This window comes from Pristiophorus japonicus, chromosome 1, assembly GCF_044704955.1.
Source record: "Pristiophorus japonicus isolate sPriJap1 chromosome 1, sPriJap1.hap1, whole genome shotgun sequence".
NCBI classification, from domain to species: Eukaryota; Metazoa; Chordata; class Chondrichthyes; family Pristiophoridae; genus Pristiophorus; species Pristiophorus japonicus.
The window spans coordinates 398,704,615-398,723,049 of NC_091977.1; the positions used below are offsets into that span (position 1 = coordinate 398,704,615).

General features: G+C 43.0%; 1 protein-coding gene across 3 annotated transcripts in view; it reads left to right on the plus strand.

Moving 5' to 3' along the window:
• Positions 1–3,520: 3,520 nt before the first annotated feature.
• Positions 3,521–18,435, plus strand: part of vcpip1 (valosin containing protein (p97)/p47 complex interacting protein 1) — a 45,346-nt gene continuing 30,431 nt past the window's right edge. For all 3 annotated transcript variants that reach the window (XR_011595601.1, XR_011595604.1, XM_070891461.1), the window contains exon 1: positions 3,521–6,326. Coding sequence is in view for 1 of the 3 variants with exons in the window: in XM_070891461.1 (XP_070747562.1) it covers positions 3,719–6,326 (2,608 nt within the window). In the remaining 2 variants the exon portion in view is untranslated. The remainder of the gene's footprint in view (positions 6,327–18,435) is intronic.

Genomic DNA, 18,435 nt, shown 5'->3' on the forward strand with positions numbered 1-18,435 from the left:
CATTCACCGGAAACACTTGGACCAAATCAAACTCAGATTCATGGACTATCCTGACCAACCCACTTTGGACCCTACCTTCTTTGACCCCCCAACATACACACCAGTGGCAACCGGCACTGCGGTTGACCACGAAGCAGAACCCATCATCCACAACAGCCCAGCAGGATTCACCACACCAGGCAGCCCAGAAAGGCCAGCTACACTGCAGCCCAGCGAGGGTCCAACAGATGATTCACTAATACAGCATTTTCCCTCAGACGATCAACCAGGGCAAGGGCCCCAGATCGACTCATCTTGTAAATAGTTACATTGTTGACTTTGGGGGAGCGGGGCGGTGTGGGGTTGGGGGATGTGTTGTTATATATGTAAGCTTGTATAGATTCTGTACAGCCACCAGATGGCTCATCCACTGGAGTCCCAAGGGATCCCATAATCCCTTGGGAGCACAGGTATTTAAGGAGGCCTCACAGGTTAAAGAGGCACTCTGGAGACCTGCAATAAAAGGCTAAGGTTACACTTTACTTTGAGCTCACAGTATTCAGTCTGACTTTTTCTTCATGCATTACAGAGGTGGTGTTGAATCTCTTCATCAATGTCTGCCCTTGTTGATAAAAGGCTCCCGAGGTATGGGAAAGGGTCTACGTTGTCCAGGGCAGCGCCGTGGATCTTGATGACTGGGGGGCAGTGCTTTGCGGCGAGGACAGGTTGGTGGAGGACCTTTGTCTTACGGATGTTTAGCGTAAGGCCTATGCTTTCGTAAGCCTCAGTAAATACGTCGATTATATCCTGGAGTTCAGCCTCAGAAGGTGCGCAGACGCAGGCGGGTACTGTAGCTCAATGACAAAGGTTGGGGTAATCTTGGATCTGGCCTGGAGGCGGCGAAAGTAAAACAGCTTCCCACTGGTTCTGTAGTTTAGTTCCACTCCGGCGGGGAGTTTGTTGATTGTGAGGTGGAGCATGGCAGCGAGGAAGATTGAGAAAAGGGTTGGAGCGATGATGCAGCCGTTTGACCCCAGTCTGGATGTGGATTGGGTCTGCAGTGGATCTGTTGGTAAGGATCACGGCCTGCATGTCGTTGTGGAGCAGGCAAAGGATGTTGACAAACCTTTGAGGCATCCTAAACAGAGGAGGACGCTCCATAGACCGTCGCAGTTGACCGTGTCAAAGGCCTTTGTAAGGTCGAAAAAGGCCATGTATAAGGGCTGGCGCAGATCCCTGCATTTTTCCTGCAGCTGTCGCGCTGCAAAGGCCATGTCCATTGTGCCCCGTAGGGGACGAAATCCGCACTGTGACTCCGAGAGGAGCTCCTCAGCCACAGGGAGAAGACAGTTGAGGAGGACTCTAGCAATAACTTTCCCAGTGGCTGCTAGCAGGGAAATTCTCCTGTAATTGTCGCAGTCGGACTTGTCACCTTTTTTAAAGATGGTCACAATCACTGCATCTCTGAGATCTCCCGGCATGCTCTCCTCCTTTCAGATGAGATGAGGTCATGTATCCGCGCCAACAGCGCCTCTCCGCCATACTTTAGCACCTCAGCAGGGATTCCATCTGCTCCCATAGCCTTGCTGTTCTCGAGCTGTTTTATGGCTTTTCCTACCTCGTGCAACGTTGGGGTTTCACTGTGGTGGTGGCAGGTCGCATGCTGCGGGATGGAGTCGAGAACACTCGAGTCAAAGGCAGAGTCTCGTTTGAGGAGATCTTTGAAGTGCTCCTTCCAGCAGGCCCTGACTGCCTCGGTGTCCTTGATGAGTGTTTCCCCATTCTTGGCTAGCAGTGGGGTGGGACCTTGGGAGTTTGGACTGTAGGTGGCCTTGACTGCGATGAAGAATCCTCACACATCATGGCTGTCGGCCAGTTGTTGTATCTTCTGTGCTTTCTTCATGCACCACCTGTTCTTTAGGTCCCAGGTTTTTTATTGGACCTCAGCCTTGAGCCGCCTGTAATGTTGCTTTGCTACTCCCAAGTTGGGTTGTTGCTTGAGGGTCAGAAATGCTCTGCGCTTGCGATGTATTAGTTCTTGGATTTCCTGATTATTTTCAACAAACCAGTCCTGGTGTTTACCAGGCACTGATTATGGAGGCCTGGAGGGCAAACCAAGCGCTGTGGGCATTTAGCATTTCAGGGTCATCAAGGCATGCCAGGTTAGTTGTGAGGCCCTGGCTGTATAGGGCTCTCTTAGCTGGGTCTTTAAGTGCCCCAGCATTGACTTTTTTGTGGCACTGCTTCTGCTTTAGGGCTATGTTAATGTCGATGATGGATCGGATCGGACAATTGCACCGAACCAGCTCGTTCATGTCCTCACAATACAAGGGGAAAAACACATTTGAAAGCCTCTTCCTTTGATCTAATACTATCTTTAACTTCTCTTGTTAGCCATGGCTGGACAACATTTCCTGTGGCGTTTTAGTGCCTTAAAGGAATGTATATTTGTTGTAAATTGTGTGTAATTATTTAAATACTAGCCATTGCTTGTCTACAGTCATACCTTTTAATGTAGTTTCCCAATCTACCTTCGCCAACTTGCATCTCATTCCTAGTTTGCTTTGTTTGGATTTAGGACCCTAGTTTCCAATTTAACTAAATCACTTTCAAACTTAATATGAAATTCTATCATATTATGGTTACTCTTTCCTTTACTACAAGCTTATTAATTAACCCTTCCTCATTTTCTGTATTTATTTCAGATTTCCAAAGTTTACAGATTTTCTAAATATATACTGCATTCACCAATATGACATGAAATCTGTTTTTGCAAAAGGTGTGGAACTGAGCTTTCTCAACTCTCACTCATATATAGTTAACCCTGATACCTTCAGTGCTCTGATTAAACAACAGAGAATAACATTGCGATGGCGTCATCAAATCGCAACAGGGTACGATAAACTGTGACATCGTCGGCGAGTCCTTCGCACGCACGCCGAGAAAGACGTTAAACATCATCAAATCAGGACAATGACGGGTAACTATGACATCCGCTTCTCCTCAGTAACCATGCAGCAGGCCTGACAGCTCATTCTAAACTGACAACTGCACCGAACCAGCTCGTTCATGTCCTCCCAATACAAGGGGAAAAACACATTTGAAAGGCTACATTACATAAGCACAAGCTAAGGGCATCATATCGTAAAGTGGAACTTGCCAGGAAAATAATGTTCAAAATCATTTTAATTGGGTTAAGTCATAGGATCAAGGAAACACACAATTTCCATTATCGCTGACTTTCAAAATTACAACATCAAAAGCAAAAAAAACAAGCGTGACCTAACCATCACCTCTATTCCCAGCACACCTTTCGCTTGTCCAGCAGTCCGAGTCCTCCGCTCGGTGGGCAAGTCTGTTGCCACCTTCAATGCCCGCCGGGAATCGTAGTTCAGGAGCTCCTCATTCCCTCCGCACTACCAACGGCAATGCGCTCAACGAAAAACTACGATCCCCGAGGTGCATCGCGCTGTCAGCGCATGCGTGTCTGCACTCCTTCCATCCTCGCCGCTGTCCTGCCTTCAGTAAAGGAGACTTGTTTCGTTTCGTTTGATAACGGAAACTGTGAGTGGAAGGAGAAAGAGAAGGAAACTGAGTACTTCCGCGTTTCACCTCCTAGTAAAGAACATTACTGACAGGAACAGCCTCTCTTCTTAGTGACTGACTATGGCACTGTGAGCATTAACGATTAAAAATATACAGACTGATTTTACTATAACCAAGAATAATCAATGAAACAATGTTGCAAGGATCGAAGAAAAAAGACAAACGTATTCTATCGGGTACGTGTCCGGATCCCAAGTGCCAGGCTCGGTTGTTTTTCCCAGCCTATGGAGTCAGTATAGAATGCACCGAATGCGGCCAGCGCCACGAACAAAGAAACCTGCTCAATGTAGAAGAGGTCACCGACCCAGACGTGGTACTGCACAACCTGCTGAGGAATGCTTTGCTGGGAGTCACGGCCCCCAAAAAGGGCACGGAAATGGTGAAAGTAATGGGACTGTCCAATTACCACTGTAAGCTGCTGTCTCCTATCCTGACCCGGTATGGCATGGATAAACAAACTGGGAAGGCCAAACTCTTGAGAGAGATGAACCAAGGGGAAATGTTTGATTGTGCCTTGTTGGGTGATAGAGCTTTCCTTATTGATCCAGAGCACATTGGAACTATGGGCTATGGGAAAGACCGTTCAGGGAGTCTGTTATATCTCCATGATACTCTGGAGGAGATTAAGAAGGCGAATAGTAATCAAGAATGTTTGATCCCAGTTCATGTTGATGGTGATGGTCATTGTTTAGTTCATGCTGTGTCCAGGGCTTTGGTGGGCAGAGAGCTTTTTTGGCATGCTTTGCGTGAAAATCTTAAACAGCATTTTAAAGTAAACCTTGATCGTTACAAGGCATTATTCCATGACTTCATTGATGCAGCAGAATGGGAGGATATCATCAATGAGTGTGACCCTTTGTTTGTCCCTCCTGAAGGAGTACCTTTGGGTCTACGTAATATTCATATATTTGGTCTGGCCAATGTATTACATCGTCCAATCATTTTGCTAGATTCTCTGAGTGGAATGAGAAGTTGTGGTGATTATTCAGCTACATTTCTCCCAGGATTAGTTCCTGAAGAAAAATGTCAGGGAAAGGATGGACAGCTTAATAAACCTATTTGCATTGCATGGAGCAGTTCAGGGCGCAACCATTATATACCTTTGGTTGGAATAAAAAGGGGTCCTTTACCAAGGCTTCCTTTGAAACTGTTGCCTAAAGCCTGGGGTGTCCCACAGGAGCTTATTAGGAAGTACATACAGTTTGAAGATGACAGCTGTCTATTAGGAGGTGACCGAAGTTTGCAGGACAAGTACTTGCAGAGGCTAGTTGCTGCGATGGAAGAAATTTTCTTGGAGAAGCATGACATCCATCCTTCTCTGGTAGCAGATGTTCATCAATATATATACAGAAGGACAGGGGTAATTGGAATACACCCTGAGGATGTTACTGAAGCTGCAAAGAAGGCTGTAATTGAAACTCGTTTACAGAAATGTTTGATTTGCGGTGCTCTTTCAGAGCTTCATGTGCCTACAGAGTGGCTAGCTCCAGGAGGAAAGTTGTACAACTTAGCTACAAGCACCCACGGTCAACTGAAGCCAGACAAAAATTACAGCTTTCCAGTTCACCATCTGGTGTGCTCATATGACCCTAAAGAAGATGTACTGGTGCCAGACTATAATTTGAGTCACTTAACGTCCTGCAACTGGTGTCATGGTACTTCCATGCGCCATGTTAAAGGGGATGGTTCTGTTGTGTACTTAGATGGAGATCGAACTAATGCCAGATCTGCTGGAGGCAAATGTGGCTGTGGCTACAAGCATTACTGGGAAGGAAAGGAATATGATAACTTACCTGAAGCATTCCCAATAACTTTGGAATGGAATGGAAGGGTGGTGCGAGAAACTGTTTATTGGTTTCAATATGAAAGTGAAGTGGCTCTAAACAGCAATGTTTATGATGTTGCTATGAAGCTTGTCACCAAGCATTTTCCTGGTGAATTTGGAAGTGAAATCTTGATTCAGAAAGTTGTTAACACCATATTACATCATACGGCCAAAAAGAATCCTGATGACTATACTCCAGTCACTGTTGAAGGTGCACATAGTCGTAGAGTTGGTGACTTGCAAGATGAGCCAATATCAGAGCCACATTTACCTACCAAAATTATTTTAATGGGTCAGAAATCAAAGACTCTGCATAAAGAAGAACTGAACATGAGTAAAACTGAACGAGGCATTCAGCAGAATATTACTGACCATGCAGCTATTGTGCAAAAGCGGAAAACTGACCAATTACGACAGGATCAGAAGGGACCAGGCCAACCATCTTCTTCTGGAATTGTTAAAGATGGCTCCTCATCTGCCCCAGCGACTCCCACTAAGTCCCCTTATTCCCCATCAGCTACCAAGGAAAAAAAGATTAGAGTAACCACTAGTGATGGGCGACAGGCAACACTGTCACTTCAAGCATCCGTAACATTTTCTGAATTTCAAGAAAGTATAGCTAAAGAATTTAACCTTCCTCCACGTTTGCAATGCATACGGTATGGCTTTCCTCCAAAGGAACTGCATCCTCCTAAAGTGGGATGGGAGAACGAGGTTTTGTCCCTGCAGCATGGTGATCGTGTTTCTGTGGAGATTCTGAAGGACAGCAAGGAACCTGTGCCCGCTGCTTCAACATCTGCAGCTCATTCCTGGAAAACCGAAGAACCTGAAGCATCTGGTAGAGCTTCTGTTAAGGATATGCAAGACCACATTGATCTTGAAATGTCTTCCCTCTGCCTTCTAGCAACCTTAATGGGTGAGAAGTTACGTTATCTTATTTTTGTTCATTTCAATTCATTTAACTAGGCATATTTTTATGATAGTGTCCCATAACTGGTAGGTATAAAAAGAAAAAAAAAGTGGAAATTTGAAGTAAAAACAGAAAATGCTGGAAATGTATACAACTATACTTTAATCAACACCTGAAAGTGAAAGATAATGTAAGGTTAGCATTTAATGATTGACTCATTCATTCGGTCCTTTTTTTTTTAACGCTATCAATATCCTGAAACAGGTATTGGTGCACTTACAATCCATATTAATTTTAAGAGTTGGCATAGACCGTGCTGCAAGGCTGCAACACAATTTGTGTGAGTGAGTGGGGGTGGGGGGGTTCTGATGATGTTATAAGCAGCAAGAGTGAAGCTCGAGCAGTTGTTGTAATCAGTCCCAGGCTATGTTGGAGTGCTCAAGTCACTCCAGCCAGCTGTTATTTGATTTAATTAGGCTATGTGATGTGAAAAGCATTGGGACAGTAGAATAAACTGCATCATGGTACTGTAGCAATTTGGTCTTATGAAAAATATTGACACTAGATGTGTGTTGACAGGATAAGGGATATATTCACTTTTATGTTCTAGAGCTTAATACGTTTATGCTGTCTTTGCGTTTGACTGTTATAGAAACATAGAAACATAGAAAATATCATATAAATTCAAACGTGATTAGGAAAACTAAATTTCTGTATGTGGATTAACAAATATTACCATCTTTTGATGATGAATACAACCAATCATCTGAATTTTCAGTTGAGTCATGATTAATGCAAGTGAACCTTGTTTCTTGTGAATTTTTTAAAAACTTCTTTCTTTGTGGAAATTATCATGCTGATCAGTGGGTAGCTTTTGAGGTAAAATTAATTTTGTGTAAGCAGTGGGGTAGAATTTGAATTAGTAATTAGATAAAAATTTATTTAAATTTTTTAACTTTTAACTTTTAAAATAAACTAAATAGACTATTTTAGATCTGGTAATGTGTAACGAGTCTGGATTAATTAATGATCTCATAGTAAACGATCCTCTTAGGAAGAGTGATCATAGCATGGAAGAATTTCAAATTCAGTTTGAGGGTGAGAAAGTTGGGTCTCAAACCAGTGTCCTGATCTTAAATAAAGGGGATTACAAAGGTATGAAGACAGAGTTGGCTAAAGTGGACTGGGAAAATAGATTAAAGTGTAAGACGGTTGATAAGCAGTGGCAGACATTTAAGGAGATATTTTATAACACTCAACAAAAATATATTCCAGTGAGAAGGAAAGACTTTTAAGAGAAGGGATAACTAACGAAGTAAAGGATGGTATCACATTGAAAATAATGTTGCCAAGATTAGTGGGAGGCTAGAGGACTGGGCAATTTTTAAAAACTAGCAAAGGATGACTAAAAAAATAATAGAGACAGAAGATGGATTATGAGAGTAAACTAGCAAGAAATATAAAAACAGATAGTAATATAAAAACAGGTATATAAAAAGGAAGAGAATAGCTAAAGTAAACATTGGTCCCTTAGAGGATGAGACTGGGGAATTAATAATGGGGAACAGGGAAATGGCAGAGACTTTGAACAAATATTTTGTTTCGGTCTTCATGGTAGAGACACTCAAAATATCCTAATAATAGATAATCAAGGGGCTATTGGGAGGGGAGAACTTAAAACAATCACTATCGCTAAACAAAAAGTACTCTAAAATAAGGGGACTAAAGGTGAACAAGTCCCCTGGACCTGATGTCCTGCATCCTAGGGTCTTAAAATAAGTGGCTGCAGTGGATACATTGTTTGCAATCTACCAAAATTCGCTGGATTCTGGAGAGATCCCAGCGGATTGGAAAACCGCAAATGTAATGCCTCTATTTTAAAAAAAGGAGGGAGACAAAGCAGGAAATTATAGGCCGGTTAGCCTAACATCTGTCGTTGGGAAAACGCTGGAGTCCATTATTAAGGAAGCAGTAGCAGGACATTTGAGTCAGCATGGTTTTATGAAAGGGAAATCATGTTTGACAAATTTGTTGGAGTTCTTTGAGGATGTAATGAACAGGGTGCATAGGAGGAACCAGTGGATGTGGTTTATTTGTATTTTCAGAAGACATTCGATAAGGTGCCACATAAAAGGTTACTGCACAAGATATGAGCTCACAAGGTTGGGGGTAATATATTAGCATGGATAGAAGATTGTCTAACAGAAAACAGAGTGTCGGGATAAATTGATCATTTTCCGGCTGGGAAACAGTAACTAGTGGGGTGCCATAGGGATCGGTGTAGGGGCCTCTCAACTATTTACAATCTATATTAATGACTGGGATGAAGGGACCGAGTGTAATGTAGCCAAGTTTGCTGATGATACAAAGATGGGGGGGAAAGCAAGTTTGTGAGGAGGACACAAAGAATCTGCAAAGGGATATAGACAGGCTAAGTGAGTGGGCAGACATTTGGCAGACAGAGTATAATGTGGGAAAGTATGAGGTTATCCACCTTAGCAGGAAAAATAAAAAAGCAAATTATTATTTAAATGGAGAGAGATTACAAAATGCTGCAGTACTTAGGGACCTGGGGTCCTTGTGCATGAAACACAAAAGGTTAGTATTCAAGTACAGCAAGTAATCAGGAAGGCAAATGGAGTGTTGGCCTTTATTGCAAGGGGGATGGAGTATAAAAGCAGGGAAGTCCTGCTACAACTGCACAGGGCATTGGTGAGACCATACCTAGAGTACTGCGTACAGTTTTGGTCTCCTTATTTAAGGAGGAATATACTTGCATTGGAGTCAGTTCAGAGAAGGTTCACGAGATTGATTCCTGAGGTGAAGAGATTGACTTATGAAGAAGGGTTGGGCCTATACTCATTGGCGTTTAGAAGAATGAGAGGTGATTTATTGAAATCTATAAGATACTGAGGGGGCTCGACAAGGTAGATACAGAGAGGATGTTTCCACTCGTCGGAGAATCTAGAACTAGGGGGCATAGTTTAAGAATAAGGGGTCGCCCATTTAAAACTCAGATGAGGAGGAATTTCTTCTCTCAGCAGGTTGTAAATCTGTGGAATTCTCTGCCCCAGAGAGCTGTGGAGGCACGGTCATTGAATATATTTAAGGTGGAGATAGACAGATTTTTGAACTATAAGGGAGTAAAGGGTTATGGGGAGCGGGCAGGGAAGTGGAGCTGAGCCAAAGATCAGATCAGCCATGATCTTATTGAATGGCGGAGCAAGCTCGTGGGGCCAAATGGCCTACTCCTCCTATTTCTTATATTCTTATGTTCTTATGTGGAAGGACAAGGACAGTAGGCACATTCGAACACCATCACCTGCAAGTTCCCTCCAATTCACACACCATCCTGACTTGGAAATATATCGCCATTCCTTCATCGTCGCTGGGTCAAAATACTGGAACACCCTCCCTAACTGCACTGTGGGAGTACCTTCACCACAAGGATTGCAGCGGTTCAAGAAGGTGGCTCACCACCACCTTCTCGAGGGCAATTAGGGATGGGCAATAAATGCTGGCCTTGTCAGCAACGCCCACATCCCAGAAGCGAATATTTAAAAAATGTAGGAGAAATTTCTTACAGGCATTTATAATGTTAATTTATGGATAAGCTTAGTGATTTTATTTCAGAATGTTGTAATCCCTTTGTGTGTTTGTTTCCTTATAATTGTTTTGTTGTAGATTTTATTTTTATTTGTATATACAGTACTTACCAGAATCAATAAGGATACTGGCTGAAAACAGTGAGAACGTTGATTGATTTCATAGAATCATAAGCATAGAAAGAGGCCGTTTGGCCCTTTGTGCCTGTACCAGCTCCAGGGAGTTGTGTATCAAAAAGTATATTTATTTTTTGAAATGCAGAGCGGCATTCCTTTGCTATACTTATGTTATCTCGTCATTTTTATCTGCCTTTTTTCAAAGAAAATTAATGACCAGCTAATTTCTTATAGTCCAATTCCCTTTTATGTGTGCGTGTTCCAATGATTAAATTGCAATAGCTACCGTTTGGAAAAGAAAATTAATAATAAAATAATTTAATAATTTAAATGTAAAATTTACAATTTTTTTTCCAAGTTTTGACTAATGCAACTTGATATTCAGCACAGCCTTGTGGGTAATGGAATCATTAAAATGGACACATTTTAGCTGTCCATGTCATTGCAACATAACTAGAGAGGGATGCAGACATCATAGCAGAGGTACTGAAAATTGAGAATATGTAAAAATTAACTTTTCTATAGCACAGCAAAGATTTGTAGAAATGTTCTCTTGGTTTTTTGTTTTACTATCAAAAGTCCCAGTGCTTCCTGAATAATTATATTATTGGTCTTGTTTTTGCTTTATTACTGAATTTATATTAGCAAAATGTGTGAACATTTCTGAATATCTATTTGTTTTTAAAAAATGGCTAATACTGAAAAGTTTAAATTCTAAGTTATCTTGTATCATTTCATGTAATAGCTACACTGATTGGTACATTATTACTCAAGGCACATTACTTAGTGTCTTTGCTTATACAACAAATAATAATATGATATGAAATCAGTCACCTAGTATTGATTTAAATTTCATAGAATTTTGCAATCTCAAACATATTCTACAATAGCAGCAGAGGAAGTAAATACTTTCATTTGAAAAAGATAATTTAGCATGAAGCTAAAATATTTTGTCCTTGGAGAAAAAATGTAATCCCCATTATATTGAATAACCCGACTGTGGTCTTGCACCAGATATTGTCTTAAGAACATAAGAACTAGGAGCAGGTCATTTGACCCCTCAAGCCTGCTCCGCCATTTAATAAGATCATGGCTGATCTGATCATGGACTCAGCTTCACTTCCCTGCCTGCACCCCATAACCCTTTATTCCCCTATCACTCAAAAATCTGTCTATCTCCGACTTAAATATATTCAATGACCCAACAACAACAGCTCTCTGGGGAAGAGAATTCCACAGATTTACAACCCACTGAGAGAAGTAATTCCTCCTCGTCTCAGTTTTAAATGGCCGACCCCTTATTCTGAGACTATGCCCCCTAGTTTTAGTTTCTTCTATGAGTGGAAATACCCTCTCTGCATTCGCATTGTTGAGCCCCCTCATTATCTTAATATGTTTCGATAAGATCACCTCTCATTCTTCTAAACTCCAATGAGTACAGGCCCAACCTACTCAATCTTCATAAGTCAAACCCCTCATCTCCGGAACCAACCTAGTGGACCTTCTCTGAACAGCCTCCAATGCAAATATATCCTTCCTTAAATATGGAGACCAAAACTATACGCAGTACTCTAGGTGTGGCATCACCAATACCCTGTACAGTTGTAGCAGGACTTCTCTATTTTATACTCTATCCCCCTTGCAATAAAGGCCAATATTCCATTTGCCTTCCTGATTACTTGCTGTACCTGCATACTAACTTTTTGTGTTTCCCTCTGTACTGCAGCACTTTGCAATTTTTCTCCATTTAAATTCTAATTTGCTTTTCTATTTTTTATGCCAAAGTGGATAATCTCACATTTTCCCACATTATACTCCATCTGCCAAATTTTTGCCCACTTCCTTAGCCTGTCTATATCCCTTTGCAGATTTTTTTGTGTCCTCTCAGAATTTGCTTCCCCGTCCATCTTTGTATCATCAGCAAACTTGGCTACATTACCCTCGGTCCCTTTATCCAAGTCATTAATATAGATTGTAAATAGTTGAGAACCCTGCACCGATCCCTGCGGCACCCCACTAGTTACTGTTTGCCAACCGGAAAATGACCCATTTATCCTGACTCTCTGTTTTCTGTTAGCCAATCCTCTATCCATGCTAATATATTCCCCCAACCCCATGAACATTTACCTTGCAGTAACCGTTTATGTGGCACCTTATCGAATGCCTTCTGGAAATCCAAATACACCACATCCACTGGTTCCCCCTTATCCACCCTGCTCGTTACATCCTCAAAGAACTCCAGCAAATTTGTCAAACATGATTTCCCTTTCATAATACCATGCTGACTCTGCTTGATTGAATTTTGCTTTTCCAAATGTCCTGCTACTGCTTCCTTAATAATGGACTCCAGCATTTTCCCAATAACAGATGTTAGGCTAACTGGTCTATAGTTTCCTGCTTTCTTTCTGTCTGTCTGTCTCCTTTTTTAAATAGGGGCATTACACTTGCGGTTTTCCAATCCACTGGGACCTCCCCAGATTCGAGAATTTTGGTAGATAACAACCAATGCATCCACTATCTCTGCAGCTACTTCTATTGAGACCCGAGGATGCAAGCCATCAGGTCCAGGGAACTTGTCCGCCTTTAGTCCCATTATTTTACTGAGTACTACTACTTTAGTGATAGTGATTGTATTAAGTTCCTCCCTCCCTATAGCCCCTTGATTATCCACTATTAGGATGTTTTTAGTGTCTTCTACCGTGAAGACTGATACATAATAGTTGTTCAAAGTCTCTGTCATTTCCTTGTTCCCCATTATTAATTTCCCAGTCTCATCCTCCAAGGGACCAACATTTACTTTAGCCACTCTTTTCTTTTTTATGTACCTATAGAAACTCTTCTGGAATTATACATAATTTACATTATCTGAAATTTCTGTCTGGATGTTTTTATTACCTCTAGTCTTGACTACTCCAACGCTCTCCTGGCCGGCCTTCCACCTTCCACCTTCCACCCTTCGTAAATTTGAGCTCATCTAAAACTCTGCTACCGTATCCTAACTCGCACCAAGTTCCGTTCACTATTCACACTTGTGCTCGCTGACCTACATTGGCTTCCAGTCGGCAATGCCTTGATTTAAAAAAGATTCTCATCCTTGTTTTCAAATCCCTCCATGGCCTCTCCCTATCCCATCCCATCTCCATAACCTCCTCCTACCTTACAACCCTCCGAGATTTCTGCGCTTTTTCAATTCTGGCCTCTTGCGCATTCCTGACTTCCTTCGCCCCACCATTGATGGCCGTTCTTTCAGCTGCCTAGGCCCTAAGCTCTGGAATTCTCTCCCTAAACCTCTCCGCCTTGCTACACCTGCTCCTTTATGATGCTCCTTAAAACCTACTTCTTTCACTAAACTTTTGTTTATTTGTCCTAATATTTCCTTATGTGGTTCAATGTCAAAATTTGTTTGATAACGCTCCTATGAAGCACCTTGGGACGTTTTACTACTTTAAAGGCACTATATTAATGCAAGGAGAACTCCCTGCTTTTCTTCAAAATAGTGCCATGGTATCTTTAATGTTCATGTGAGAGGCAGATGGGACCTTGGTTTAACGTCTCATCCGAAATAGAACACTTCAGCCAGTGCAGTGTGTAAGTGGTTTTGCACTTGATGGTTTTGAATCACCCCGCTTACAACAGTCGTAGGCACAGGAATTATAGTGGTGAACAGAAATACACAGTTATAGCCAGATCTTTCGGTCTCAACCGTCACAATGTTTTTATTCAAGTTAAAGCACACACCTACACTCAGTAAAACACACCCTGGTCGTGTAAAACAAACAAACACAGTACAACACACAATTCTGGCCAGTCTGAACAGGCCCCTAACGCGAAGTACCCATGTCTAAAACACCCCTGCTCGGATTCAAAAGTGCACCTCCGAAATCTGTTCAACAGAAATGTGCGTACACTTACGATCCTTTCACACTAGGTGATGGTTATAAAGATGCATGGGCTGGTATAAACGCTCACGAATTACCTCTCTAGCTTACTCGCTGCTTCTCCCGATGAGGCGTATCTTCTGGTTCTGTACCAATCTGAGATATTCAAGTCCAGTCTCAAGGTCAGCTTCCCAGTTGAAGCAGCGAGGCTCCCTTTGTTCGTAGATGGTGTTTCTTCTCTCTGTCCCAGACGGAGTGCTCAATCCTTGTGCGTTGAATGAAGCGAGTAAGCGTAGAAGAGGAGAGAGAGAGATAGGTGCAAACTGCCACTCTTATGCCTGCAAAATGCTTCTTCTCACACCAAAAATTCAACTGTTCTTTCGCCTGAGGCAGTACAACTGAAAGAACAAAATCAATTACCTCGGCCTGTTCCTTTCTTACTGGCTGTTTCCTCGATAAGACTCTGATGAGTCTGTGTAGTCGAATAGCTTTCTTTGTGCCCTGAGAACCGTCCAATCTTGTTGATCTCTCACTGATTGCATGACAAAAGGTCCGTCCATCAACCATTTCAGCCATTGATTCCTCGTCCACCTGATGTGTATTCCTGTGGGACATGTTTGGACCTGTCCCGTGTCAGCTGTCTGTCCTTCTGCAGTAACAGCCAAGTTCCAAAACTTAAAGTCCAAAAGTATGTTTTCGCCGAATTTTTACAAGTGCACTGGAGTATCGGCCTAGAATTTGTGCTCAAGTCCCTGGAGTGGAATTTGAACCCACAACCTTCTGACTCAGGTGAGAGTGCGACCACCAAGCCACAGCTGACGAGAGGGAACATTGGTATTTTACCATTGGAATTTAACTTCTGTTATGTATATGTAAAGTCTCAATCAGATTCCTGTTCTTCAGTTAAAGGTATTTATTAAGAATTACCAAGCACATATTAAACACACCCTCGCATATTAAGAACTTGCAATAACCTATGCTTGAACTACATACAAAGATCTTCTGCACCCAGCTCTCACTATGCAAACACTTCTACTTTTTTGCAGTAGCAGCTAATGTCACAACATATTCATAATTTAACTTGACTTGCATGTTTACATCGAAATTAAAGTTACTGCTGGAGTTCCTTGAATCATTTCCCAATTAACCCAGAGCACAGTCAATGCAGAGGCGATTTGCACTAAAGGCTTGGGGGAGAGTGATGTCAGGTATCCTCCATGGTTACTGCTTGTACTATTACAAGGTGTGCCACACTAGAGGGCACCGCAGTGGGAGACTTGTAGGTTACCTGTACAGGTGTGCCAGGCCTAGTATAAAAGGTAGGCCACCAGGTGTGATCCTCACTCTGGAGTTATCAATAAAGGACTAAGGCCACCACAGTTCAAGTACAACACATTGCCTCGTGGAGTCATGATCAGAGCATCTAAGACATAACAATTATAATATAAAACAACAGGTCTTCAAAATGGGAAAATATGTGTTAGTAATTAGTAATAGTGAGCAGCATCCTCTTCAGTAGGTGATCTTGTTACTAACAGGGCAATAAAGCATGGTGTGGATACCAATTGGGTAGTATAACTGCAGGCGTGAAAATATTGCACAATTCTATGTACATTTGTGAAGAAACCATTTTGTGGGGCAAGTGAGATCTGATTAGAGTTAGGGTTTAAAGTACAAAAGGAACCAACAGCTAAAACGAGGCTGTTCTGTTTCAGTTAAGCTGAACAGTTTGATGTAAATACAAAAGCAAAGTATTGTGGATACTGGAATTTGAAATAAAAATTGAAAATGCTGGAACTACTCAGCAGGTCAGGCAGCATCTGTAGAGAGAGAAATAGAATTAACGTTTCAGGTCGATGACCTTTCATCAGAACTGGAAAAAATTATAGATTTAGCAGGTTTTAAGCAAGTATAGAGGCAGGGAAAGGGGACGTGAGGAAAGAACGAAAAGGAAGGTCTGCAATAGTTTGGAAGGCAGGTGAGATGAAATGACAAAAGGGAAAATGTGCAAGGCAAAAGGAGATGGTAATGGGACAAGTAAACAAGCACTGGTATGGAAAATTTCATCAACGTTGCTTCCAATTTCCACCCTTCCCTCGCCTTCACATCGTCCATCTCTGACTCTTTCCTTCCCTTCCTCGATTTCTCTGTCTCCATTTCTGGAGATAGGCTATCAATGAATATCCACTATAAGCCCACTGTGTACTAAATATTGACTACACTTCCTCCCACCCTATTTCCTGTAAGGTCTCTCTCCCATTCTTCCAGTTTCTCTGTCTCCGTCGCATTTGTTCTGACAATGCCACCGTCAATAACAGTGCTTCTGATATGTCTTTATTCATCAACCGAGGATTCCCCTCCACCGTGGTTGACAGGGCACTCAACTGTGTCTCTTCCATTTCCTGCATTTCTGCTCTCACCCCTTCCCTTCCCTCCCAGAACCATGATAGGGTTCCCCTCATCCTCATCTTCCACCCCACCATCCTCCACATTCAATGGATCATCCTCCACCATTACAGCCACCTCCAGCATGATCCTACCACCAAACACATCTTCCCCTCCCCTCCTTTCAGCATTCTGAAGAGACTGTTCCCTCTGCAACACCCTGGTCACTCCTCAATCGCCCCTAACAGCCCCTCTCCTTCCAACTCCTGCCCTTTTACCTCCTCCCTTCCCATTGTCCTGAGCCTCAAACACTCCTTCCAGGTGAAACAGCAATTTACTTGTACTTCTTTCAATCTAGTATACTGTATTCGCTGCTCATGATGCAGGCTCCTCTTCATTGGGGAGTCCACCGCAGATTGGCTGCCCACTTTGCGAAACACCTCCGTTCAGTCCGCATGGGTGACCCTGTGCTTCCGTTCGCCTGTCTCCGCGCCACTCTGACTTCTGTCTTCGGCCTCTTACACTGTTCCAATCAAGCTCAATGTAAGCTCAAGGAACAACACCTCTTCGATTAGGCACTTTACAGCCTTCTGGACTCAACATCGAGATCAATAATTTCAGCTCATAATCTCTGCCCCCATTTTTTCAGACAGCAGCTATTGATGATTCTGCTATTCCCATTTGATAGCAGGCTCCCATGGTATGGGAAGTGGTCCACATTGTCCCACATCTCGTCATGGATCTTGATAATCGGGAAGCAGGAAGTAAAGAACCTTTATCTTACTGATGTTTTATGTAAGGCCCAGATTCTTGCACGCTTCAGTGAAGGTGTCAACGATGGTTTGGAGTTCGGACTCTGAGTGCACAAACGCAAGCATCATCTGCATATTGTAATTCAATGACTGAGGTTGGAGCAGCCTTGGATCTGGTCCAGAGACGTCGGAGGTTGAACAATTTCCCGCTTGTCCTGTAGATTAACTCCACTCCAGCGAGGATCTTGTTACAAGTGAGATAAAGCATCACAGCAAGGAAGATTGAGAAGAGCATTGGTGCAATGACACAGCCTTGCTTGACCCCGGTCTGCACTTGTTTTGGGTCTGTGGTGGATCCGTTGATAAGAATCATGGCTTGCATGTCGTCGTGAAGCAGGTGGAGGAAGGTGACAAATCTTTGAAGACGGCCGAATTTGGGGAGGACACTCCATAATCCCTCACGGTTGACAGAGTCGAAGGCCTTTGTGAAGTCAAAGGAAACCATGTAATGCTGCTCCCTACATTTTTCTTGGATTTGTCGTGCGGTGAAGATCATATCCGTTGTGCCCCTTAGTGGACGGAATCCGTATTGCGACTCTGGGAGGAGCTCTTCAGCCACTGGGAGCAGACGATTGAGGAGGATTCTTGCGATGATTTTCCCTGTGGCAGACAGCAGGAAATTCCTCTAATTACCACAGTCGGACTTGTTGCCTTTCTTGAAGATGGTCATGATTATGGCATCTCTGAGATCCCCTGGCATGCTGTTCTCCTTCCAGATAAGAGAGATGAGATCGTGCATTCGCGCCAAGCGTTCTTCTCTGTTATGCTTTAGTACTTCAGTGTGGATTCTATCTGCTCCTAAGGCCTTGTTTTTCAGCTGTCGGATGGTCTTTTCAACCTCATGCCAGGCTGGGATTGTGCCGATGTGGTAATGGGTAGCATGCTGTGTGATGGAGTCGAGGACACTCAGGTCAAAGACAGTCTTGGTTGAGGAGATCCTCGAAATGCTCCTACCAGCGGGCACTGACTGTCTCTCTGTCCTTGATGAGCACCTCTCCACTTTTAGTGGAATAGGACCTTGAGTGCTTGGGCCGTAGGTGGTCTTGACTTGGGAACCTACTATCAGCAAGGACAGACATCGATGACAAAGTCCAACACCACCTTCAGTGTGCCAGTGCAGCCTTCGGCCGCCTGAGGAAAAGAGCGTTCGAAGACCAAGATCTCAAACCTGACACCAAGCTCATGGTCTACAGAGCAGTAGTGATACCCACCTTCCTATACGCTTCAGAGACATGGACTATGTACAGTAGGCACCTCAAAGCACTGGAGAAGTACCACCAACGCTGCCTCCGCAACATCCTGCAAATTCATTGGTAGG